The following is a 25,909-nucleotide window of genomic DNA, read 5'->3' on the forward strand; positions in this document are numbered from 1 at the left end:
AAATATTGGCAGCCAAGCCTAGCCTATGGAGCTAAAGGCAGTCATATGGGACGGTATCTTTGATAGCTAAAAACAAAAGCAAAGCTTGCATCAAAATCACTTCTAGTGCTAAAAGTCAAATCATATCCTAATCCCCTGTATCTACTCAAGAGTTGCGAAAGATCTGATGATAATTCTGGGAATAGTGGTGAAAAGCTTAATGATAGCAAAAATTGCTATTGCATAATATTGGAGGGGCTGTGATGGGTTTCTAGAGATCTTGAATGCATGGATCTCCCTAATATACACAGTTCATGCTTGCACATTAATACGCTAAGAAAGACTATTTCTTTGGTATATTTTGTTATATTGGATTTCCTATTCTCGTCCAATGGGAAAGTCTTTTAAGACCACATAGTTCCTAACTCAAGAAGATTAAAAAAAAAGTATTGAAGTTTCTCAGAATTAGTATTTCCCATTAAAGCATTACTCCTTGGTAGGATGTTGAAGAAGGGGATGAAGTAACGAGAAACTATGTTGAAGCCCCAACTGTTGATGCAGTAACCCGAGATGCTCAGATGCTGCCCTGGTATCCCCTTGATCTAACTCATGTTGATCCTGAACATACAGAACCTCCAGAAGATACTTATATGGTATGTAGCCTTTATTAATTGATTTTATCTTAGTTAATTTGCTGTAGAAAGATTTATGTATTTTCATCATCAGTGAAGAATCATATGACATGAAATTTATGAGATGTTATAGTACTTTTCACTATACAGTACACTGTATTCAGCATTAGTAAACATATGAAGTGTAAGATGTTTTTATGTTAACAAATTATTAGGGTAATACCTTGTAGCCATGGAGAAAGCTCTATATTTCTGCCTCTTGTCTAGCAAAGTACTGATCACATGAAAGGTAAAATTTCTACCTCACCCAACCTTTTTGATGTACTGATTTTATTGATTTTGCATAAAAGACTATGACAGATGCCTCCATTTTTTTCTTGCTTCACCCTCTTCTATGGTTAAATCTGTTATGTTCCACCTGGTTTCATTGCAAAATTAGATTAGCCAGTATGCAGCAAGAGATTGTTAATACAGTCCCTGTAATTACTTGTAGTGGTAACATTCAGTGCTTACTTAGGCTTTTATATTTTTACCTTCTTGTGTAATTTTTTCAGTCGTTAGTTTTATCGGAAGTCTAAAATCTTGCTTAGCAAGCGTTTGTAGATAAAAATTAATATTGTCTACTCTATTGTTGGGATGTGTTGTAATTTTTTAGAAGTTAGTTTTGTAGCATTTATATATGGATTTGAGTAATATATTGTATACAGTAACTATTTTTTACATGAGCAGCTAATTTCAAGGCCACTCCAAAACAAGTTACCTTACCCCCAGCTAAGACTACTGTACAAGATTATTTGGGCCAGCTCTGTAAGAGTCAAGTCTGAATTATTGGGCTGGTTAATCTTTCCTCTTAATGATAAGACCAAGAAATAGAAAATCGTCTCCTAAAAAAGGGATTTTGACGTAGGAAAAATCTATTTTTGGGAGAGATAAACCATGTTGTCCTGATGGAATTTCTTTCTGGCAACTTTCTACAGTATTATGTTTCTGTGATTAATATTACAAGAGAATTACCGTCAGGTATCACGGGTTCCAATCCCCGGAAATGACTATCCGAAGATATCGTGTATAATCAGGGACGTATCCTAAGATAACCATAAATGTGTGCACCCCAAACAGACCTTAACCAGTTTAATCCACTAAGGGGTAGGGTAAGTAAGGAGCCGTTAGATATCCTATCACCTTTCGGTGCTCCTATACGATCCCGCTTCACCATTCTACGTCGCAGTTTAGCTACTGTGAAATAGAAGCCTCCAACAAGTAAAGAGGTGGGAGAAATAGGAGGTAACCGGTGGGGCATCAGGACGGCATGGCTATCTCACCCAAAAATAGATTTTTCCTTCATCAAAATCCCTTTTTTGGGCTCAAGCCATGTCGTCCTGATGGAAGTGTACTAGATAATTATTTATACTCGGTGTCAGGCTTTTGCATGGAAAAAACTTCCCATTAAGGGGGCCGTCCGCCATGTCCGCCATTTTTTTTTCTAATGATCCAAATTACACAATTTCTATATATGTTTTAGACATATATAATACCTTCATCATATAAAAATTTCAAGTCATTTGATCAAAAACTTTTGGATTTATTAGCAAAAATCATGATTTAAAAAAAATATTTAGGTACATTTTTCCCCACTACTATAATACCAATTATATTGAAACTTATACCACAAAAACTACTCTAACAACCGAACAATTCTGTCCGATGGAATTTTGATTTTCCTTTCTGTTTTTTTTTTAATGAATTTTTATTTTTTTTCCTCGTCTAGACGGAAAATAATCGTGAAAAAAAATGTAAAACGAAAATCAAAATTTTGTCTGACAGAATTGTGGGATTTTTATTCTTCTTTTCAACGATATCTTTTTCTCTAATATCGAACAACAAATATGTGAGAAAAATGTACCTAAGTGGGAATAAGTATGTTTTTGAGTTATGAGCTCCCAAAGATTTGCAGCAAACTTTCGCTTCTTTTCTAAAAGAAATCAAGATAATATTATTATGATAACTTTTTTGTTCTTTCTATCACCTTATGTAACATTGGCATTGCTATAAAATTCCAGAGGACGTTGTGAAAGCACAATCAACATACGAACTTCAAGTAAATAAACACATGCATTATAATTTATATATGTCTTTGGAAACTTTGCTGATGTTTTCGTAGCTGGTAGTTTTCGTTCACCTACCCTCTACCAATGTCTTTCATTTCTGCCAGAAGTACGAGATTTCGAAACATGAGAGAGAGAGAGAGAGAGAGAGAGAGAGAGAGAGAGAGAGAGAGAGAGAGAGAGAGAGAGAGAGAGATCATGAAAGCATTTGGCTGATATAGATGGCAATTCAAATTGAGAGAGAGAGAGAGAGAGAGAGAGAGAGAGAGAGAGAGAGAGAGAGAGAGAGAGAGAGAGAGAGAGAGAGAGAGAGAGTTGAACATTGTTATTATAGTATTTGTATAAATGGGAGTTTTAAATTATTCGAGAGAGAGAGAGAGAGAGAGAGAGAGAGAGAGAGAGAGAGAGAGAGAGAGAGAGAGAGAGAGAGAGAGAGAGAGAGATAAAAGTATTTGTATAAATAGCAGTGGTAAATAATTCGAGAGAGAGAGAGAGAGAGAGAGAGAGAGAGAGAGAGAGAGAGAGAGAGAGAGAGAGAGAGAGAGAGAGACTGCGCATCTGTCAAACTCAGTCATACAGACGACGCCATAAGGATGACGTCATCATTTAAAGCCCGCTATATCTTCATTGTTTGGAAAAATGATTGACTCTTTGTTCTTTCTATAACCTTAGGTAACATTGGCCTTGCTATAATGTTCCCGAGGGCGTTGTGGAAACACAATGTACATACGAACTTCAAGTAAACAAACGCATACATTATAACTTCTATACATCTTTGGCAACTTTGGCTTCTGTTATTGTAGTAGACTTTGTTCATCTACACTCTACCAATGCCTTCCATTTCTGCCAGACGTACGATAGGTCGAAATATAAGTGAAAAATCGCTATAGTTATGCAAAATTAACACAAAGACGATTTTGTCAAACTCAGTCATGCAGACGACACAGTAAGGATGACGTCATCATTTAAAAACCTCTATATCTTCGTTATTTGTAAAAATAATTGGCTGAAACTTCTGGGGAGTATGTACGACATGTTTAGGCATACATAGAAGCAATAAAACGATTTTCGATTTCTGAAAGTTATGTCAATACCCCATGGCAGACGGTCCCCTTAATGAGTGCTCACCAGTCACCACTTATGTGACGAAGCATGATTATAAATTTCTACCTAAAAAATTAATCCAAAATGATCTTGATTTGGTAAATATGATAGTGTTCTAAGGGGAAAGATCTGTGACCCGCCATCAACCATCCCTGTGGTGAAGAACACTCCCTTTAACAGTGTGAAGTATAAATATTACCAATATCATGAGCGTAGTGAGTAATCACTAAAGAACAATACTCATCTTCAAATAGATTCTTAATGTACAATGGTAGAAATTCACCATAGTATGCTAAGCCTATTTCTACTACCAGGAATTATGTCTAGCAATAAAAAGCATCACACAGTATACAACTTTTTATTAACCAACATATTTGAGCAAAATTTAATACAATTTACGTAATAAGCATTGTGATCTACCAATGTACCCCAATATATATCCCTGATAAAATTTCTTTACCTAAGTAATCATGAGGGGAAACAATTTGATTTATCCTAGAACCCCTTAAGAAGGAGATCTTATGATAAAATTTAAGCCGTATATGGCTAAATACAAAATACAGTGTCATACCCAACCAAAGAAACTGAATTGTTTTAAATTCAGTTCTATAATAGGAATAGTATGCAAATAAATACCATAGTAAAAACCAATAATAAATGATAATAATAAAATTGGTCATAAAACGTAAGTGATATAACCTAGATGACAGAGTACCAGATGGGCAAAATTAACTTGAAAATCTACCGAAGCGAACAATACCCAAAATGGCTGCCAATACCGAGGCAGGCCAACCGCTTCCAAAACTAAAATCCACAATACTGGAAAAGGAACAAATGCCCGGTACTGAAATAAACTGTCAAAACAAACTATGGTACTTAACATTGGTAAAGGTGAAGTAGCAACGTCAGTCATGTTGAATTAACGACAATCACTTCGAAAAACACTGGGCAAAACACTTATCAACTTTGCAGGCAAGTCCAAAAGAGAAGGATGACCTGGAGAGCGCGAGTAGTAGGTGTCGGTGGGGTAGCCCAACTGTATTCTCTAGGGCCTGTCACGGCCCTCCCCTTTGATGAAGGGATTATCTAAATGGAAGACAGCCTGTGAATAGTGGTTTTCACACGCCCTTGTTAAACACACGACACCAACAAGGTGCTCGCGCGAGGGTTGTAACCTCTGCATTCCATGCTTTTATCTTTCTTTAGTATATTTGGAAGATTTATATTAGAAAAGTGTAAAGAAGGACCCTTTTCACCGGGCGTCACAGGTCTCTCCCCAGAAATAGATTTTTCCTTCGTCAAAATCCCTTTTTGCTCTCACTTGTTTCAAAGACAATTCTGATCCAACCGTCTCACCTCTAAATAATTGACCCTTTTTAAAATTCTTTGTCCTGTCAAGATATGTCTTTAAACACTGTGCTGGACACAGGGTGAGATCACTTTCGAGGGAAACTATTTTCCTTGGTCCCCAACATTTAGATGGAAGCTCATTCTTAGCCAAAAAAGGTAGGATCAAGGTATAAATTAAATTCAGCATTGTCTGTAAATTTTATGTGACCCTCATCCCTAGAAAGAGCCACAATTTCACTAACCCGAGCACCAGAAGCCATAGCGATTAGGAAAATAATTTTTTGAGATAAATCTCGTAAAGATGTTGTTTGATTGTCAATTTCCGAAGCCAATTGTAAAACTTTATCCAATGACCAGGAGATCGGCCTCGATGGACCTGCTGGTCACAACCTGGCGCAAGCTTTCAGAATATTGTTGAAGAGGCCCGAGTTAAAATCTATGTCAAAATCATATAAAATGGGTCTAGCTAGGGCCGACCTGTACGACGAAATCGTGAAGGATGCTAAGCCTTTTGCATGTAAGTCAATCAAAAAGCTTTAACAAAAATCCTTAGAGATAGAAGGTGGATTTTTATCTTTCACATATCAAACCCATTTCTTCCACGAAGTTTCATACTGATTTAAAGTAGTGGAAGTTTTATAATTTTCCGCAAATGCCAATTTGTCTCGTTGAATTTTGAAACTTTTTTTCCAGGGCTAATGGGAAAAAATCAGGAGATGAAGGACTTTCCTTTTCCAAGATGAAGCGAAGACAGTCTTCCTCTGTACTTCTTGAGACAAACTCGGGTTAGGTAGAGGCACCTGCCTGGGATTCATCTCTGTCACCAAAGGATACCAGTTGCTCTTCAGCCATAGAGGAGCAACCAGGGCTGCTGTCCCCCTGAACGATCGAAGCTTGTCCAACACCTTCAAGAGAAGATTGAAGGGTGGGAACACATAAATCTTCTTCCACTGATTCCAATCCATGTTTAACGCATCCATGCCCATCGCCGCTAGATCTACATTTGGTGCCACATAATTGGGAAGTTTCTTGTTGAGACTCGTTGCAAACAGGTCCACTTGAAGACCCGGGATTACCTCCTGCACGAAAGAGAAAGATTTTTTTTTGTCTAGAGACCATTCTGCCTCCAGCGGATGTGTTCGAGATAGTCTGCCATCACATTCCGAACTCCGTGAAGGTGAGAGACAGACAGATGCCACCTCTTCCTCTGAGTCAATGAGTAAATGGCAATCATTACATGGTTTATTTGAGGAGATCTTAACCCTTCCCTATTGATGCAATGAACTATTACATTGCTGTCTAATGCTAGCTGGATGTGAATGTTGTTCTTCAATTGTAGGCTTTTTAGGGATAAGAAGACTGCCCTGGCCTCTAGAATATTGTTGTGGAATTGCTTGAATCTCTGAGACCAATGACCTTGCACTTTCTTGAGTGGAGTATGACACCTCCCCCCCCCCCAACCGTCCAGTGAGGCATCTGTATGTAGAATCACTGCAGGAGGAGGAAATTACAACGGAACCATCTTCGAAAAACTTTTGACATCGGACCACTGACGAAGTGGCCCTCGAAGCCTCCGGGGTCGTCTTCTGATGATCGCGGAGAGCTGTGGAGGCTCTCTTCTTCCAAACCCTGCTTGCATCCTCGAGTCTGATCTTAAGGAGAGGGTTCGTTATGGAAACGTACTGTAATGAGCCCAGAACCCTTTCCTGACAACGCCTGGTGGTCCTTATCGACTCGATGAAAGACCAAACTGACTGCGCTATTTACTTCTCTTGGTAGAAGGAATGGAGAGGGTATGAGTCTTTAGATTCTAACGAATCCCTAACCACTGGAACACCTGAGCCAGGTTCAGTCTTGACTTTTTGAAGTTTATTTTGAATTCTAGATATTGGAGGAATTTTACCAGGTGATATGTTGGTTCCGTGCATTCCCTTGCTAAGGGAGTCCACACGAGCCAATCATCTAGGTATGCTGCTACTTGAAGGTCTCTTTCCCTTAGTTGTTGAACGACTTCGTCTATAACCTTCCTGAAAATCCTCGGAGCTATATTAAGCCTGAGTGGCATAGCTCTGAATACATAAGCCTTTCTCTCCAGTCTGAAACCAAGGTAGGGGGGAGAAGGGTCGACCTATTGGAAGATGCCAATAAGCGTCGGTAAGATCTATAGAGACAGTGTAAGCCCCCTGGGCTAGTAAGGTCCATATCTGCGAAATAGTCAGCATCCAGAACTTGTCGCACTGGACAAACAGGTTTAGATGGGACAAATCGAGAATAGTTCGAGGAATAATCGAATCTTTCTTTGGCACGCAGAATAGACAACCTTGAAACTTCATAGATTTCGTGCAACGAATAACTCTCTTCTTTAATAGATCTTGCACATATTGTTCCAGATGTGGTGTTGATTTCTGGAAAAATCTCCTGATCCTTGGGGGTTGTCTCTTCCATTTCCAGCCTAGACCGGTGGAAATCATGCTCTGTGCCCAAGGACTGAACACCCACCTGTCCTTGAACAATTTCAGCCTTCCCCCTACTGGAGTATCCTCATTGTTTTGGTTAAAGATGTGTTCCCCTAGTTCGCCTGTTACATCCGAGACCCCGACTCCTTGGCCTACATCCTCTGTCAGATCGGCCTCTACCCCCTCTTTCAGTCTTGGGGTAACAAAAGGACAAGGTCCCTTGTTCAAATCCAGGATTGAATGCTGGAGACTGTGAAGTCACCGGATGAGGAACAGTGAAGGTATTCTGCGAAGCACTAACTGAAGAAGAGGTGGAGGGCCTCCTAAGGTATGTTGGTCTACGAACCCTCTTAGGTTGAGAACCGGCCCCAGGAATAAATTTTCTCTTCAGAGATATTCCCCATCTCTGGAAAAGACTCTTATTTTCTGCTGCCACTTTATCCAAGATCTCCTTTACTAATTTCTGTGGAAAAAGATCTTTACCCCAAATACAGTCGTCAATAAGACGCGTCGGTTTATAGGTTTAAAGGTCGCTCATAAATGGCAGAGGCAAGGGACAGTGACATTGCCCTAGCAATCACGGCAATGCCCTAGAGACTGACCATATATTATATGATCAGCGCCCAAGCTTCCTCTCCACCCAAGCTAGGACCAGGGAGGGCCTGGCAATGGCTGCTGATGACTCAGCAGATAGACCTATAGGCTCCCCCAAACCCCCCAACCATAGCTCACAAGAATGGTAAGGTTGGAGACACTAATGGCACTAACGAGTCTGAGCGGGACTCGAACCCCTGACTGGCAAACCTCAGGCAGAGACGTTACCAATCAGGCCACAGATGTTAAAACATGCTTCCTGCAGACTTTGAGCATGAAAAAAGTCTAAAAGATTCTTCATAAAAGTAGCCAAGTGTATCTTGGCCAAAAGAAAAAAGACAGGAGTATCAATGAAATTACCAATCATCATTTCTACAAAGCATTGAAGAGACATCGAAGCTGATAGTCTCTCCCTAGCCTCCAATTCCTCCTTAAGTAAGTTTGTTCCGTAACCGAAATACAAACCACGCTATTTACAGAGGGTTTACCTTTTAGCGCAGCTGAAATGACGAGCCAATAGTTTTAACGAGGGTTAATTACCCCCGCGCTAGTTAGCGGGGGGTGGGGAAGGGTAGCTTGCTACCCCTCCCCCCTCCACACACCGGTGACTTGCTCCACTTCACTTTTGGCTCGGTGGTGATCAGACGTGTCTGCTCATCGTCCTCGTGACAGCCTTTAATTTTCTGCTTTTTCTTTTCAGCGTGTGTGTTGGTTGGAAGTTGACCTTCATTATTATTTCTTTACAATGCGTACATGCCCTGGAGTTGCCGGTCGTCCTTGTGGGACTTTCATGTCGGACGTAACTACGGATCCGCACACCCTCTGCCCTCAATGTCGGGGCCGACGGTGTGACCAGGAGAACATGCGCCGTGAGTGCAGGGAGTGGTCTGCCTCCCAGTGGGAGAGGTTTGGCCGTCGGCGTAAGAAGAAGTCCAAGAGAGACTGTTTTCCTTCTGGGTTAGCCTTGAAGGAGGAAGGTTCTCGGGACTCTTCTTCCGCCGCCTAAACCTCCTCCGAAGCTCCCCCTCGTCCGCCTCCTAAGGAGAGTCGGCCGAGTGGGAGCGCAGGCCCTAGTTCTGTTTCCCGACCTTGGGTGGGGGGATAGGGTGTCACCTCCCATAGCAAGGCGGTTCCCCCTCCTCCTCCGGGGGAGGTTATTGATAATGCCTTAACCAATGATGATCTTTTACAGATTTGGTCGTCCCTGGGGCTTAAGGGCTTGCCCTCCAGGGTCGCTTTTATTGACCTTGTCTCGTTGGGGGCCGCTGTTAAGCAGTCGCCGGCGGTAGCAGAGGTAGACCCTCTGTCTATTGTCGACGTCGTGGTGACAGAGGCCTCCGACGTGGCTGGGCAATCCGCCGCAGGTGCTGTTGCGGATGATGGTGCTAAAGGCTCTCCTCCCCCTTCCGTACATCCTTCGAAGGGGAAGTGATTCCTTCGGTCTCTGCTGCTGCTCAGCTTCCTTCTGAGGGAAGTGCTTTGACGGAGACTCCCCTTCGGAGGATCGATGGTCCCGACGATCTTCCCCGAGGCCGCCTCCGCCGTAAGGCTCACCGTCCGCTACGCCGCAAGGGCTTCCCTTCCCCTTACAGGGGGACTAAGAGGCGCCTTTTTGGGTCTTCATCCTCCGAGGGGGACTCTCCTCGTCAGCCTCAACCTACAGCTCCGTCTTCTTTGAACTTCTCTGCAGACCGTTCACCATCTCCTGCCAGATCTTCGCCTTCTGGAGAACTCGTCACCCGACGGGCAACGGTCCCTTCGGGGCTAAGGGATCCTTCCCTTCCACGAGCAGTGCTAGCGCACAGGCGCTCTCCTGCTCGCCAGCGCTCTCCTGATCTTCAGCGCTCTCCTGCTCGTCGGCGATCTCCTGCTCGTCAAGACTCTCCTGCTCGTCGGCTCTCTCCTGATGTTCGCCCTCCTCGCCAGCGCTCTCCTGCTCGTCAGCTCTCTTCTGAGCGTCAGCGCTCATTTGAGGACCATCGCCCTGCGGTCTCTGACCATCCTATAGTTCCTGCTGAGCTCCCTGCTCACCATCTGCCTGGTCCTGTGGCTATGCAACATCGTGCTGCGCGTGTCAAAAACACATGTTCGCCAACGCGCCAGCGATCTTCCAGTTCCTGCTCGTGAACGCGCCGCACCACGTGCCGCGCCACCTGCCGCGCCACCTGTCCTTTCACATGACACGCGTCGACCTTCTGCTCGCCAGCGATCTCCGGCTCGCCGGCGATCTCCGGCTCGCCAGCGATCACCTACGTGCCAGCGATCACCTCCTTGCCAGCGTTCACCTGCTCGCCGGCGCGCACAGGCGATCTTAGTATCGCCTATTCAACAGCGACAGCCGGTGCGCCAACATTCTCCAAAGCTTCTGAAGGAACATGGTTCGCCAGCTACTAGCTCGCCATCACGCGATCGCCCTCCTGCGCATGCTGCTCGCCATCGCTCGCCATCGCACGATCGCCCTCCTGCGCATGCTGATCACCATCGCTCCCCATCACGCGATCGCCCACCTGCGCATGCTGCTCGCCATCGCTCGCCATCGCGCGATCACCCTCCTGCGCATGCTGATCGCCATCGCTCCCCATCACGCGATCGCTCACCTGCGCATGATGCTCGCCATCGCTCGCCATTGCGCGGTCGTTCACCTGTGCATGCTGCTCGCCATCGCTCGCCAACGCATCGACATGCCACATCGCGCCATCGCCAACCTGCGCGACCGCGCTCACCAGCTCATCATCGATCGCCTGTGGATCTACATCGCCAGCGGTCTTCCTCACCCACGCGGCAGCGCGTTTCCTCGCCGTCGCGCCAACGCTTGCGTTCGCCGCCTCGGACACGCGTTCATTCACCTGCCCACCCTCGCGCCCACTCGCCTGCGCGCCCACGCGACCGCTCGCCTGTGCGCCCGCGCGATCATCCACCTGCGCGCCCCGCGCGATCGCTCGCCCACGCTCCCGCGCGACCATTCGCCCTCGCGCGACCATCGTTCGCGGCGAATTCCGCAGCCGGTTGTAGCAGCAGGAACGCATGCTCCTAGACGGCACTCGGGATCACCTCCACTCAAACACAGGTTGGTAGTGCAGGACGAGGAGAGGTTAGTACATCATTCTTCCCCACCTTCTTTTCAGGCAGGTACCGTGGTGTCCACTCCAAAGGATCGCCCGATCCCTTTCCCTTTAGCGAGGATTTCGGACTCTGTGTCCTTGGAGCAACAGATTAGATTTGGTCCTCTGGCACGGGCGTTAGTGAGGGTTATGAAACCAGCACTCGCCGACCAGGGTAACAAACCAACGGCTGTCTCTCCTACGCTGAAGAGAAAGAGAGGAGTGGACTTCGTGGTGACTTCCCCCAGTGCGAAGTTGGTTCCCAAGAGGTCGGTCGCGAAGGTCCCTTCTCCTGCACGAGTGCTCTCTCCTTCTCCCGTGGACGAGGCCTTTCCGTTCTCAGGTGAGTCCAGTGGGGCGGTAGTCTTCCCCTCGGCACCAGGGGGGGGAGACTTCGCTTCATGCAGGAGAATCGTCTCGTGAGGAAGGGGCCCCTCGAACCTTGTTGTTGGGATCCTGTATCTCTCCCAGGAGGGAATCCAAGGACTCCAAGACCGTCCCTAAATCCTCTGCAAGGATTCGTCAGGAACCCACGACTACCCGGGGGAATGTCCACGTGTCACCCCAGGAAGAGATCCCTGGGGCAGGAGACTTAGCTGCCAGCCCGCAGGGAGGAGAACAGCAAGAATCCGGACATGCCTTCTGGCAGGTCCTAAGCCTGATAAGGCAACTTAACGGGCTTATGGATCCAGTCATCGCCCCCCGTGAAGGCAAAGATACGATTTTGGATGAAGTGTTTGACGTTCGGAAGGCCCCTAAGACCAGTGCGGCTCTGCCCTGGTCTCGGGGGCTGAAGAGTGCCAGGGCGAGGGCCAACGCTCAGCTCGCACTTCTTGCCTCCTCCAGTCGTTCCACTGCCGGGAACAAGCTCATCCCTCCTCCTCGTCTTCAGCAGAGGAGGTATTTCAAGATGCTGGGTGAGCACAACCTCGCTTTTCCTCTCCATCACTCTGTGGAGGAGCTGGCGAAGGGAGTTCCCCTTGAGAAACTCTCTGCCCGGCAGGCGTCGTTCTCAGCGGCAGAGATCCTTAGCCACGAGAAGGTCGCTAAGTGTGCCATGCAGGCCACTTCGTGGCTGGACTTTTGGCTAGTATCTCTGGGCATCCTATTGCGATCGGAGGACTTGTCCAAGGAGACCAATAGGAAGGCCCTGGAGACCTTCTTGCTCTCGGGCACCCGCTCCATCGAGTTTTTGGCGCACCAGGTTACCACCCTGTGGGCCAACTCGGTGTTGAAACGTCGCGATGCTGTGTCCGAGAGATTCCGTCCGAAGGTCCCCACCGTGGATGTGTGTAGGCTCCGACATGCTTCCCTTCTGGGGGAGAACCTGTTTGAGCCTCAAGACATGGAGCGAACGGCTGAGAGGTGGAGGAAATCCAGCACGGACTCCCTCCTCCATAGGGCCCTTACAACTCGGCCCTATAATCCTCCAGCCCCGCCACAACAGCAGCAACAGCCTCGTAAGGCTCCCAAACAGGCACCGGCAGCTAAGAAGGTGGTGTCTAAGCCCCAGCCCTTTCCAGCCAAGGTCAAGAGGGGCGATAAGTCCTCCAGGGGAGGCAAGACTCCTAGGGGTGGCGGCCACGGCCGCAAGCCCTAGGGGTGGCAGTCCCCCTGCGTGTCCACCTGTGGGGGGATGCCTTCAGCGTTGCGTCCGCAGGTGGCAGCAACACGGGGCCAATGCTTGTACGGTCTCAGTGATCGGCCAAGGCTATTGCGTCCCGTTCACAACATCTCAACCTCCCCTGACAGCGAATCCAGTGTCGTTGAGCTCCTATGCCACGGGATCGGCAAAGGGGCTGGCCCTTCAGGCCGAAGTCGAGACCATGCTCGAGAAGGGTGCTCTCCAGGAGGTCGTGGACGGCTCCCCTGGCTTCTTCAGTCGATTCTTTCTTGTAGAGAAGGCTACTGGAGGCTGGAGACCCGTCATCGATCTCTCAGCTCTGAACAGGTTTGTCAAACAAACCCGGTTCAGCATGGAGACAGCAGACACGGTCAGACTTGCGGTGAGACCACAAGACTTCATGTGCACACTGGATCTAAAGGACGCGTACTTCCAGATCCCAATCCATCCGTCTTCCAGGAAGTACCTGAGATTTTGCCTAGACAACAAGATCTACCAGTTCAAGGTGCTGTGTTTCGGTCTCTCCACAGCTCCTCAGGTGTTCACCAGAGTGTTCACCCTGATTTCATCTTGGGCGCACAGGAACGGCATTCGTCTCCTTCGTTACCTGGACGATTGGCTGATCCTAGCAGACTCGGAGTCGACCCTTCTTCGGCACCGAGACAGGCTTCTGGATCTTTGCCAGGATCTGGGGATCGTGGTAAACCTCGAGAAGTCCTCTCTGCAGTGGACTGGTTTATCTAGGCATGCTAATAGACACCAATCTCCACAAAGCCTTTCCATCAGACGACCGGATAGCAAGACTGAGGAGGCTGGCGGAACCCTTCCTCAGGCGAAAAGAACTCCCCGCCCAATCGTGGTTGCGTCTCTTAGGCCACCTATCCTCCCTGGCCCGTCTGGTTCCAAACAGCCGCCTCAGGATGAGATCCCTTCAATGGCGGCTCAAGTCCCGGTGGAATCAAGGATCCGATTCCCCGGACATTCTGATCCCAATGGGGTCTCTGGAACAGACGGACTTGCGGTGGTGGCTGGTCGACGAGAACCTGCGGAAGGGAGTGAGTCTTCTCGTCCTCCCCCCGGAATTGACTCTGTTTTCGGACGCGTCAAAAGAAGGGTGGGGGGCGCACGTTCTGAACCAGAGGGCCTCAGGCCTTTGGTCAGAATCAGAAAAGTGCCTACACATCAACCTGCTAGAATTGAAGGCCGTCTTTCTGGCTCTTCAGCAGTTCCAACGGTCCCTGGCGGGTCACTCCGTGGTGGTGATGAGCGACAACACCACGGTAGTGGCTTATATCAACAAGCAGGGAGGCACTTTTTTGCAACAGCTATCCCATCTTGCAGTAGAGACTCTGAGGTGGACCGAAACCCACTCGATAACACTATCAGCTCGCTTCATTCCTGGCAAGAGGAATGTGCTCGCCGACAGTCTGAGCAGGGCTTCCCAGATAGTGAGTACCGAGTGGTCTTTGGATCCTCAGATAGCCAACAAAGTCCTGACTTTGTGGGGTTCCCCAACTGTGGACTTGTTCGCGACAGCCTTGAACTTCAAGCTGCCCCTGTACTGCTCCCCAGTCCCGGACCCCAAGGCACTCTGGCAAGATGCTTTCCAGCAACCGTGGGACAACATCGACGTGTACGCCTCCCCACCGTTCTGTCTGATGAGAAGGGTGCTCAACAGGACCAGACTATCGGTCAACTGTTCGATGACTCTGGTAGCTCCGCTATGGCATCACGCGGAATGGTTTCCGGACCTTCTGCAGCTCCTGACGGAACTCCCGAGGGAGCTTCCTCCACGACACGAGCTTCTCAGACAACCCCACTCCGGCGTCCCTCACAGGGCCGTAGCCTCGCTTCGGCTTCACGCCTGGAGACTATCCAGCATCTCCTCGCGGAGAGAGGCTTTTCGCAACAGGTTGCGGAGAGAATGTCTCGGCACCTGCGAAGGTCCTCTGAGGGAGTCTACCAAGCAAAGTGGAGAGTCTTTTGTGGTTGGTGTCATGGAAGGGGTATCTCTCCACTCGATGCCACTATTCCAGCAATAGCGGACTTCCTTGTGTATCTGCGGGAAGAGATGCGCCTTTCTGTCTCGGCAGTGAAAGGCTATCGCTCAGCCTTAAGCTTGGCCTTCAGATTGAAGGGCGTGGATATTTCTTCATCGCTAGAACTCTCTTTACTCATACGTAGCTATGAGCTTACCTGCCCCCAGTCGGAAGTGAGATCCCCTCCTTGGAACGTGGTTCGAGTCCTCAGGTCTCTTAAGAGACCTCCCTTCGAGCCGTTACGCCAGGCCTCCGATCGCCACCTGTCTTGGAAGACGGCTTTCCTACTCGCCTTGGCTTCGGCCAAGCGAGTTAGTGAACTTCATGGTCTCTCGTACGACATCGCCCATTCAAGGGGATGGGGCGAGGTAACGTTCAGGTTCGTCCCTGAGTTTGTTGCCAAGACTCAGAATCCTGGAGTGCCGGATCTGCGGTTCGACTCTTTCAGGATCGTGAGTCTCCGTTCTGTAACAAGCGACCCAGACCAGCTGCTACTATGTCCAGTGAGGTGTCTGAGGCACTACTTGAAGAGAACGGCTGCAGTCCGTCCTCATGTGCGAGCTTTGTTTGTGAGCACAGGCAGGACTAAGAGGAGGGTCACCAGGAACACCAACTCAGCTTGGATTCGAAGGGTTATCCACCATGCCCTGAATCCTGACCCTCCTCCGTCACATCGCCCTCGGGCCCACGATGTCAGGGGTATTGCTACATCCCTGGCCTTCAAGAGAAACTTCTCTGTGACGCAGGTACTTCAAGCTGGGGTCTGGAAGCGTCAAACGACCTTCACAGCCCACTACCTGCAAGACGTGACCCACAGGAGCCTCGATACGTTTTCTATCGGCCCTGTGGTGGCTGCACAACGGCTGGTCTAACTTCAGGCTCCTTTTTGGACAAGTAGCAGTAGGTTGAGGGCGTTGTTACCCGGTCTTAGTCTGCGTGAATGAAAGAGTATGTCTGACCCTTACTTCTTTCTTCATTCACCCCTCTCTTGGGGAAGCAGCATCCTGGTCCTCGCATAGCTGACCTCGACCTCTGCAGGTAACCCATGCTTCTTTGTGCTCCTAGTATTAAGCTTAATACTGTTGCGTCTCCCATACCCTGACGAGGTGTTATTGGGAACGTCCTATCCTAGAATTCCTATCTGAAGGTCTCAAGGTCAACTTCATAGGACGAGTCACACTCTCCTCCTCACACTGCTTATGTAGGCCACTCGTTCCTAGCGATGCTAGGAACTTGTGAGGTACAGGGACTCCCTCTCTCTAGTGCTGCTCACTGAGGGATCGAGCCCCTGGGCAAGCCGAAGTCAGTAAGGCTGGGGACTTTCCACCCTTCCTAAGGGGTAAGTCACCCTCTGTAAATAGCGTGGTTTGTATTTCGGTTACGGAACAAATGACAAATTCGAAGATAATTTGTATTTTTCCTAACCATACAAACCTTAGCTATTTACACATATGTGCCCGCCATCCCTGACCCCCAAGTCAAGTCCTACCTCTAAGTGAAGTGAAGCAAGTCACCGGTGTGTGGAGGGGGGAGGGTAGCAAGCTACCCTTCCCCACCCCCCGCTAACTAGCGCGGGGGTAATTAACCCTCGTTAAAACTATTGGCTCGTCATTTGAGCTGCGCTAAAAGGTATACCCTCTGTAAATAGCTAAGGTTTGTATGGTTAGGAAAAATACAAATTATCTTCGAATTTGTCATGTTCAGGAATCCTCGACAGTCTTTCGTTAAACTGCCGATTGGCTATATCCTTATCTAATTTCCCTTCAGCAAATGTAAACTGGATATCCAACCAATGTTCAACATCATGGGGAAGAACAAGTGACACTGGTTTACATTCTTCCTAGACCGGAAGAGATTTACCTTCCCGTACGGCCTTTTCTACTGCTAAAAATGCTTTCGAAGCAAAGGGAAAAACCAGTGTGTCGGGGGCTATAAAAGTGGCCAATCTTTTACCAAAGGTGCCTAATTGTGTGTTAATACACTCTGCTGTCTTCATTTCCTTCACTGCCAGGTGCTGCACTCTGGTGTGATCTAGAAGGATTGTTTATTTAGGGATAGTGTCGTCTCTTAACGGAACACCTTCAGCTAACCTAACATAACAAAAGGGGTAGGCCTCTACATCTGGATAAAACTCCTGATCAGCAACCAGTCTAGAGCCTAGCCAATCTCCAATATGAAGAATACCCTCTGAAAGCACCGCATGACCCGCGTACCTCCATGGGTTTTGCTGAGTGCAAGACGGAAGTTGAGAAGGTAAAACCTTAGCCTTAGAAGGATCCTCTTGGGGTTTCAAAGCCTGAATCTCCTCCCGTAAGGCTTTAAACATCTTTCTTTGATATTCTTGGGTCCCTTCCATAAAAGCCTTCATGTTTGGTAACTGGGACCTGTCCTCCAAGTTAGTTGGAAATTTAGGAAGTGTTGGTTCACCCAGCTCGACCGGGAAGGGTGGAGGGACAAAAATAGGAGGTGGACCTGACATGGAAGACGTAGTCGTAACTGTTGATAGAGAAGCTGCCGTAGTGACGGCAGTTGAAACGACGGAACACACCGAGTCTCTCACAAAAGTCACACTAACCTCATCCAATTTGGGCAGGTAAGAATCATCCACATGAGGGAGGGGTTCATCCGAATCTACCACCGACAGGAGAGCCGATTCTCTACCCGGAGATAAAGAAGAAACCGAGGATATATTATCCAAGTCAAGGCTCAAAAAACTTTGTCTATGTGAATCTAGACGGTAGGTATGGGTCTAGGTGGGGTGTAACCCCATACCGAGTTTGGGGCCGCCTTAGGAAAAAGAATATCCTTCCACGCTACGGAAGGAAGATAAGGAGCCTTTTGTTCAGCATTCTTTTTGAAGCCCTTGACCCAGGAACGAGGAGATCTTTGGAAAAACACTCGGTCGTCCTCAGAAACATCCTCCGATATCCATCTAAAATGATGTAAGTCCTTACACACACTGCAATCCAGAGGATCCCAATAGGAGATTGGACCCTTCATTCTCCAGCATTTAGCATGTCCTGCAGGTATCATGACCACAGGTATACCTCACGGTCCTGTCACAGATCTGAACTCGACAGTGCATCTCCTTCGAAGACCCCACCTGTAAAGAGGAGAAAATGACCATGAGTACCTTTATCTCTTTGAATCACCATGCTGAAAAGAATGGGTTAATAGCATTCAAATAAATCAGTTAAAAATTGAGAAATTAATTCCCAAAATGTGTGCGTTTGCAATTGGTGATCAGGAAGAGAAAAAGGATCACAATATCCAGACCTCTTTCAATGTCGTTAGATTGGAACCTAAAGCCAACAAAAATTTTCCCCCTTTATCATTTATATATTGTTCCGTTAAAAGAGGGAACAAGGATGCTCATCAAAATCAATAGCCTACTCGCTCCACAGAGAAAGGGCTAAAAGAAAGGTAACGGAGTCACCTACCATGCAAAAACGTATCGATGCATCGATATATGGAGCAACCAAAGGTAAAAATAGAAGGCTATTGTTTAACCATAATCTGGCAAGGGGAATCCTAATAGAATCCCACCTGTAAGAAAGAATACACAATCCAATCCACATCCTAAAAGGATCTGAATAAAGTGATGGAAGTAATTAACCAAATGTAATACAGTAGTTGAATCTAAGGCCAAGCCAAGGAGAACCTTTCGCAAAAGAGAACTCCGTAACTGACTAATATAGAGATACCTGGCAAGTTGTAGAAGTAAGGTCTCTATGTCGATCTGAGGTTTGTTCTCATCAACAGATAATAGAACAACCCCCTATTAGAAGGCAGTTTCTAAGAAATAAAACATATGCCGTCATAAAATAATATCCTTGCTGTCTGTAACGGCACAGATAGTTAATGGCATCGTCGACTCCCAAGACTATTCCTAAATCAGGGGCACGATAACAATACCCACTACTGTGCGAGAACTGCCGCCAGTTACGACAATGTCGGTAAAGACGACAGCAAAATGAAACTACGATAATTTGTATTAAAACATCATGTCGTAATAAAAAGAGTGTTGCAGTATAGGCCACATTGATAACATAGCAATATATCACTATCATGTGCCCCGGAAAAGGAATGCCCTCAGAGACGACGAAGCCGTAAGTACCAGCATTCTGACAACTCTCTTTATAAAGGAGAATGCTGCCGGGTTAATAGGCCAGAACCCTGGAGGGACTATGCCTCAACACAATTGCAAAAACACGCCATGATAAATTTGAGTTCGATATCAGTAATGGGGAAACCCACCACGAGGAAGTTAAAATCCAACAAAATAAATACTCTATCAATATTCTAAGAGGCTAGGATACGGCATCACACAACTGTCAGCACACCAACAGGAAAAAAGGCTCGCCCTTCGTAAAGGGAAACTCTAAAGGCATACCTTAAGCCAAGCTGAGAGCATATGTAACACGATGGCCCGACGGACACGCCGTTAAAGTATAGGCCTGGCCAGATACCATAAGACAAAAGAAGGACCCCAGAGACTAAAGAAAATGCATTAGCCTGTCAGCAAACCAACTGAACAAGATAAATGAGCTCACCCTCCGCAAAGGGGATCTCAAAAACTGTGCCTTCCTAGCCCTGAGAGACTGAGGTTTGTAGCGCGATGGCCAAGAGCCCCAAAAGGTCAGAGAACTGAGAAAGGCCAAAAAGTAGTTCCAAAAAACTCAGAAACTAGTATGACTGAGTAAAAATCTTCCCAAGGGAAGTAACCACTGCCAACGAAACCGGAACTCAAAACCAAAAACTAAAACTGCGAGTCCGTCTCCAACAAAAACTTACCAACTCTAGGCTAGGCTAGCCGAAACTGATACGAACTCATCAAAAAGACTAAAATTATAAAATGCAATGAAAAGATATATGAAATTGAGTTCTTAGCATCGTAATGCTAAACATAAACTAGCTGACGTGAAACTTATCCAAAAAATTAGTAAACATGACAAAATAAGGGGCAATCAGGGACTAAGCCTGACACCAGACTAGTAGGACTCGAAGCACTCAGGGTTCCTCTAACCAAATGCTAAAATATAAGTCCCCGAAGGGAGCTAAAACAAAATTAGCATAAACAAGTACAAAGGGAGGTATAAAATCAACTTTGACGAAGAAGAGGAAGCCATAACACAAAACAATCTTCAAAAACAGTGAAAAGAGCGCCCACAAAAATCAACCGCACTGTAGCCACCAGCTGCGTACAAAGGAATGGTGAAGCGGGATCGTATAGGAGCACCGGGAAGTGATAGGATGTGTAACGGCTTCTGACTTATCCTACCCCTTAGTGGATTAGACTGAGTAAGGTCTGTTTGCGGTACAGTTATCTATGGTTATCTTAGGATACGTCCCTGATTATACACGATATCTTTGGATAGTCATTTCTGGGGGTTGGAACCCTGTGATACCTGACGGTAATTCTCTTGTAATATCAATCGCAGAAATATACTGTAGAAAGTTGCCAGAAGGAACTTCCATCAGGACGACTTGGCTTGAGCCCAAAAATATACTATAAAAAGAAATTTTTGTATAGAGAGTTCTGGCTTTTGGGCTGATTAATCTCTTCCCTCTTAATAGTAAAACCAAGAAATAGAATATTGGCTCCTAAAAATATACTGTAAAATGAAATCTTTGTATAGAGAGTTCTGGCTTTCATAAAATTATGCTTAATTCAATTACTGTATAGCATCAGGAATTAAAAGGTAATTGGTATTAAATAAAATAAAAAAAAAAATTATATCTTTGCCGTTTGTATTACAAATCGAGGGATAGTGCTAGATTCCTTGTTTGAATATATATTTTTCATTCAATTGTGTATATTTGTTCTTTTATTGCTAGGAGATTCCTGCTTCTTTGAGGAATTTTTATATTCAGTTCATAAATTTCCCCAATTAATACTTGCCAAGGCCCCTCCCCCAGGTGCCTTGCAGAATTCACTTGACTTCTGTTTCATCACAACACTTCTGCCATTCCCACTATTCTGTCAACATCTAGATTTCTATCTTGTTACAAACCCAAATCCAAATTAGGTACAATACTTATCTAAACATTTTCTGAAATAAGTGATTGCAGCAAATTGGTGAATCTTATTTCTTTTTGTTTTATCTTTTTACAAAGCATTTTATTTATGCAATAATGTACAGTTTTAAATGAAAAATAGTAGAGTAATTAAATATGTTGAGGTGACATTACTCTTTTTCTCATGAAGCTGTGCTTGCTTTAAGATTTTTACATTATAATAAAAAATGTACCTATAAGAATTACCGCTGGTATGCTTACTGATGTCTAATCTCTCCTAATGACAAGATGTAAAGATACACTGTAGAATAGCCTTTTTGAACTGGTAGTTGTTATTGATTTATTAAACTAGTAAGTGCAGCATGTAAGAATTCATGTACAGTATGCAGTAGTATATCTTGTTATTGCTGTAGGATTTGAAAATGACTAAAACACTTAAATATTGTCTTTTTTCTGTTTTTGTAGTATGGACGCATCAATGAAACATTACCTGATCCATATTTGGAGGTAAAGGATTTGCCGACTGATCGAGAAATACGCGTCTATGCGGACTATGAGTACGTTTGTAAATATCTGACTGATCCGCGCTTTGTTTTCACGGATTGCCAACAGGATGCTGATATTTTGTGGCTTTCTGAGCACTTCAAAGATTTTAGGTAAGACCAAAAGTAATCAACTTACTTTATTATTTGATCTCATTGGTGGTAATGATTAGTCTGTGATTTAAGATTTCTGTTATAGCTTCAGTTAGTAGTATTTTGTACAGTTGTAAATATTTTGCTCTTTATATCCCCAAAACTCCCTAGACAATTTTTAGTATTTATTTTATCATCTTTAATTTATTAATTTTGTAGTTTTAAGTGAAGGGCTTTTATTTTCAATAGATATCACTATTGTTTTTGGTGGGTTAAGGCTGCCGTGTGGTCCCCAAGTACTTTCTTTTTATGGCTCGAACAGGGAATCCAATATGGTATGACATGCTAAAGAAATATCATCTTCCCTTGCCTAGGTCCAGTATAATGACCCGGAAGGTAGACCCATGATTTCAGGCTTTATTGAACCTGTTATATCACCTCCAATACTGAATTCATCTGCTAACTGGCCATATATCACCAATTGATAACTATTACTAATTGTGAAGACAAGGTTTACCCAGGCATGTGTTTTAGTCCCGAAACCGCCTGTTCTTTCTTCATAGTAGAAGAAGGATATCTTATTTTTTACTCCCAATTCGCAAACAGTATGTCAATTGAGGGATGTAAAAGGGTGGTAGAGAAGGTTGAAGAGCTGAAAAACCAGTGGTATAAAATGAATTTCAAGAAAGGTTGGAAATGTTATATGACAGGGTGAAAGGAAGAGAAACTGGTGATCTGGAGGAGTAGTGGAAGTTAGTAGAAGGAAATTTTGTTGGGGTTGCAAGTGATGTATGAGGCAAGAGGATTGTGGGACACAGCCTAAGGAAGGGTAGCGAATGGTGGAATGAAGATGAAAGTGGAAGTGAAGAATAGGGCATTTGAAGAATGACTGGGATAGATTTCGGGAGCTAAGTGAAATTGTTGGAAATGCAGAACAGTTTGAAAGTGTTGATGAAGCCATAGACTTTCTTAATGGAACTCTTCACACAACAGGAGTCAATTCTATTCCCAAAACAACAGGGATATTCAGACGACGACCAATCCCCTAGTGGTCTTCGTAACTAACTGCCCTGCATAGAGCCACAAGAAAGTCTTTTAACTCGATTGTGCATGCGCCGTACTGAGGAGAATTTAGTCATATACAAGAAAGGTAGAGCACAGTTCCGTCATGCCATGAAAGAAGCTAGGCGCCAGTCTTGGATGTCATTTGTTTCCTCCATTAATAGTAGAACACCAACATCATCTGTATGGAGGAAAGTAAAAAAGATAGCAGGCAAATTCACCCCAAACCCACCACCAGTGTTAAGGGTATATGGTCAGTATATGACTGGAGCTACCAGAGTTAGCAATGCCCTGGCTGACCATTTTTCAAATGCATCGTGCTAGTGTGAAGCAGCTTCTGGTCACCAGTATAGGAGCATTGAAGAAAAGAAAGTTTTCAATTTCGCAACAAGAAAGCAAGTCATACAATTCTCCTTTTACTGAAAGAGAATTTGATTCTGCACTTGCTACATGTAACTATACAGCCCCTGGACCCGATGGAATTCCATATGCAATGATTAAACACGTACCTTTTACTACAAAGTTATTTATTTTAAGCATTTTTAATAGAATATGGCATGATCATAGTTATCCAAGTGTTTGGGAACTAGCCATCATTTTAGCCTTTTTAAAACCCAGTACGGACAAGTTTTTAGCAGCAAGTTATAGGTCAATTGCATTGACATCTTGTTTATGCAAAATCATGGAGAAGATGGTCAACGTAAAAGACTGATGTGGTACCTTGAAAAGAAGGCTATTTTATCACCCATTCAATGTGGATTCAGAAAAATGCACTCAAAGACTGATGTCTTGATACGACTTGAGTCCTCCATTTGTGAAGCCTTTGCTTCTAAACAGCACCATGTTACATTCTTTTTTGATCTTGAAAAGGCATATGATACCACATGGAGATATGGTATACTCAAAAGAATCTTTGAGTTTGGATTAGGAGGAGAGCTACCACTATTTATTCAGTCATTTCTTTCACATAGAGTTTTTCATGTGAGAGTTGAGGAAACTTTATCAGAGAGTGAATGCCAGGAAGGAGTTCTTAGGGTAGTGTGCTGAGTGTAACCCTCTTTGAACTAGCAATTAATGGGATATCCTCAGTCATTCCCCGGGATGTACTCGCAACATTATTTGTGGATGATCTCTCCATATCATTTGCTGGAACTAGAATGGCAATGGTTTAGATAGTAATACAACTCTCTGTTGACAAAATTATCCAGTGGGCGGATATGAATAGATTTAAGTTCTTGTTAAATAAAACTACAATTGTCCATATCTGTTGTATCCTGGGAGTACATCCAGACCCGGATATATACATCAAAGGTCACGGATCCCATGTGAAAGTGAAGCTAAATTTTTAGGGTTGATATTTGATTGTAGGATTACATGGGTTTCTCACTTAAAAGCATTAAAAGCAAAATGTCTTGAGGCTCTGAATCTTTTAAAAGTATTGTCCCAGGGGGCAGACCGCAATACTATTTTAAAATTATACAAGGCCTTGATTTTATCCAAAATTAATTATGGATGCAAAATATACTACTTAGCCACCCCAAGTCAGTTAAAAATATTAGATTTTATACATCATGCTGGTATTAGATTGTCCACTGGAGCGTTTAGAACCTCACCTATCACAAGTCTCCTTGATGATGCTGGGGAGTAGCCGCTAGACCTTTACCGAATGTCCTCTATTATTCGGTATTGGTTTAGATTGCAAAGACTCTCTAATTCTTTAGCCTTTCAGACTGCAAGCCTTCTAAGGCACTCATCATACTTTGAGTTGCACCCAAAATCTCCTCAACCTTATGGGTTGTGGGTGAAATAATTATTAAACAGTCCGGATATAATTAGAATTAAGGTGCTTCCATTCAAGGTATCATCAACGCCTCCATGGAAATTACCTGACGTATCTTTCTTAAATACTTTATTGGAGTTAAGAAGAATATGACTGACTTAGAATCCAGGTCCCTTTTTATGGAACATGTTGCAGAACATAGGGGATCGATTTTTATTTATACTGGTGGCTCCAAATCTGATGCTGGCGTTGGATTTGGAGTACTGTACATAGTAATGATTTTAATTGTAGAGGTGCACTTCGTCGAACAGCTTCCATATTTATTGCCGAACTGTATGTCATACTAACCGCTATTGAGAAAATAGCTTTGGAAAAGGAGGGTAATTTTATGATTTTTAGTGATGCAAGGAGTGTTCTTCAAGCTTTAGAAGTTTTTAATTCTAGTAACCCTCTAGTTTTAAAGATTTTAGAATGGCTTTTTATTATTGGAGGGAGAGGTATAATAGTTCGATTTTGTTGGGTTCCAGCACATATAGGTGTGTCTGGGAGTGAGAAGGCAGATTTACTGGCGAAGAATGCGGCATCCGAGTTGCTACCAAGGAGGTATCCCATTCCCTGTAATGACTTCATACCTTACATCAAGAAGTTTGTTTGTAATAGATGGCAACAGCACTGGGATAGTCTAGATGGCAATAAAATGAGGTAAGTAACAAATGTCATATCACCTTGGAGGTAAAACATGATACCCCGAAAATGGGAGACGACTATTTGTCATCTCCGTATTGGTCACACTCGGTTGACACACAAGTTTCTGTTGAAGGGCCAACACCAACCGTATTGCGAGGACTGTTAAGTACCTCTAACAGTGAGGCATTTGTTGACCAAATTCCCTAATTATAATAACTTAAGAAATAGATATCTGTTTGAGGCTCGAAGTGAGGATGGCAGGTTCATCCTTGCCAAGATTCTTGGACATCATGTGTCCTACTATGCGAGCAGCATTTTTATATTTATTTCAACCATTATAATGTCATCTTAACTTATATGGTCTCAATTGAATTCTCTTTTATTTTTTATATATATTAAATGCTATCGGCATCAATGACCTTAGATGTCAGGATGCTAGAAAACTTTCAATCAATCAATGTTACCAATAGGAATAAATGGCAAGCGATTGTGACGCAGTTCTGAAAGGCTTCGCTTCTTCCTCTGGTCGCCATGGTGATCGCTAAGGTAGAAGCAGTACAGGATTTGGCATATGAAGCTTCATTTGTGGTGTATAACAGGGGAGGGTAGGCTGTGGCACCCTAGCAGTATCAACAAAACTCGGCTGAATCCCTCGTCAAGCTAGGAGCTTAGAAATGAAAAGTCCCTTTTTTGGTGGGGTTTTACCCCCCAAGATTAATTTCTAGCGAAACTGAAATTCGCCT

General features: G+C 44.8%; 1 protein-coding gene across 2 annotated transcripts in view; it reads left to right on the plus strand.

Annotated features, from left to right (window-relative positions):
* Positions 1 to 25,909, plus strand: part of TTLL12 (Tubulin tyrosine ligase-like 12) — a 799,864-nt gene that overhangs the window by 358,257 nt on the left and 415,698 nt on the right. The window contains exons 5-6 of one of the 2 annotated variants that reach the window (XM_068380041.1): positions 480 to 632; positions 21,468 to 21,658. In XM_068380041.1, the coding sequence (XP_068236142.1) occupies positions 480 to 632; positions 21,468 to 21,658 (344 nt within the window). The remainder of the gene's footprint in view (positions 1 to 479; positions 633 to 21,467; positions 21,659 to 25,909) is intronic. The other variant, XM_068380043.1, reaches the window with a different exon arrangement.

Source organism: Palaemon carinicauda, chromosome 9, assembly GCF_036898095.1.
Source record: "Palaemon carinicauda isolate YSFRI2023 chromosome 9, ASM3689809v2, whole genome shotgun sequence".
Classification (NCBI taxonomy): domain Eukaryota; kingdom Metazoa; phylum Arthropoda; class Malacostraca; order Decapoda; family Palaemonidae; genus Palaemon; species Palaemon carinicauda.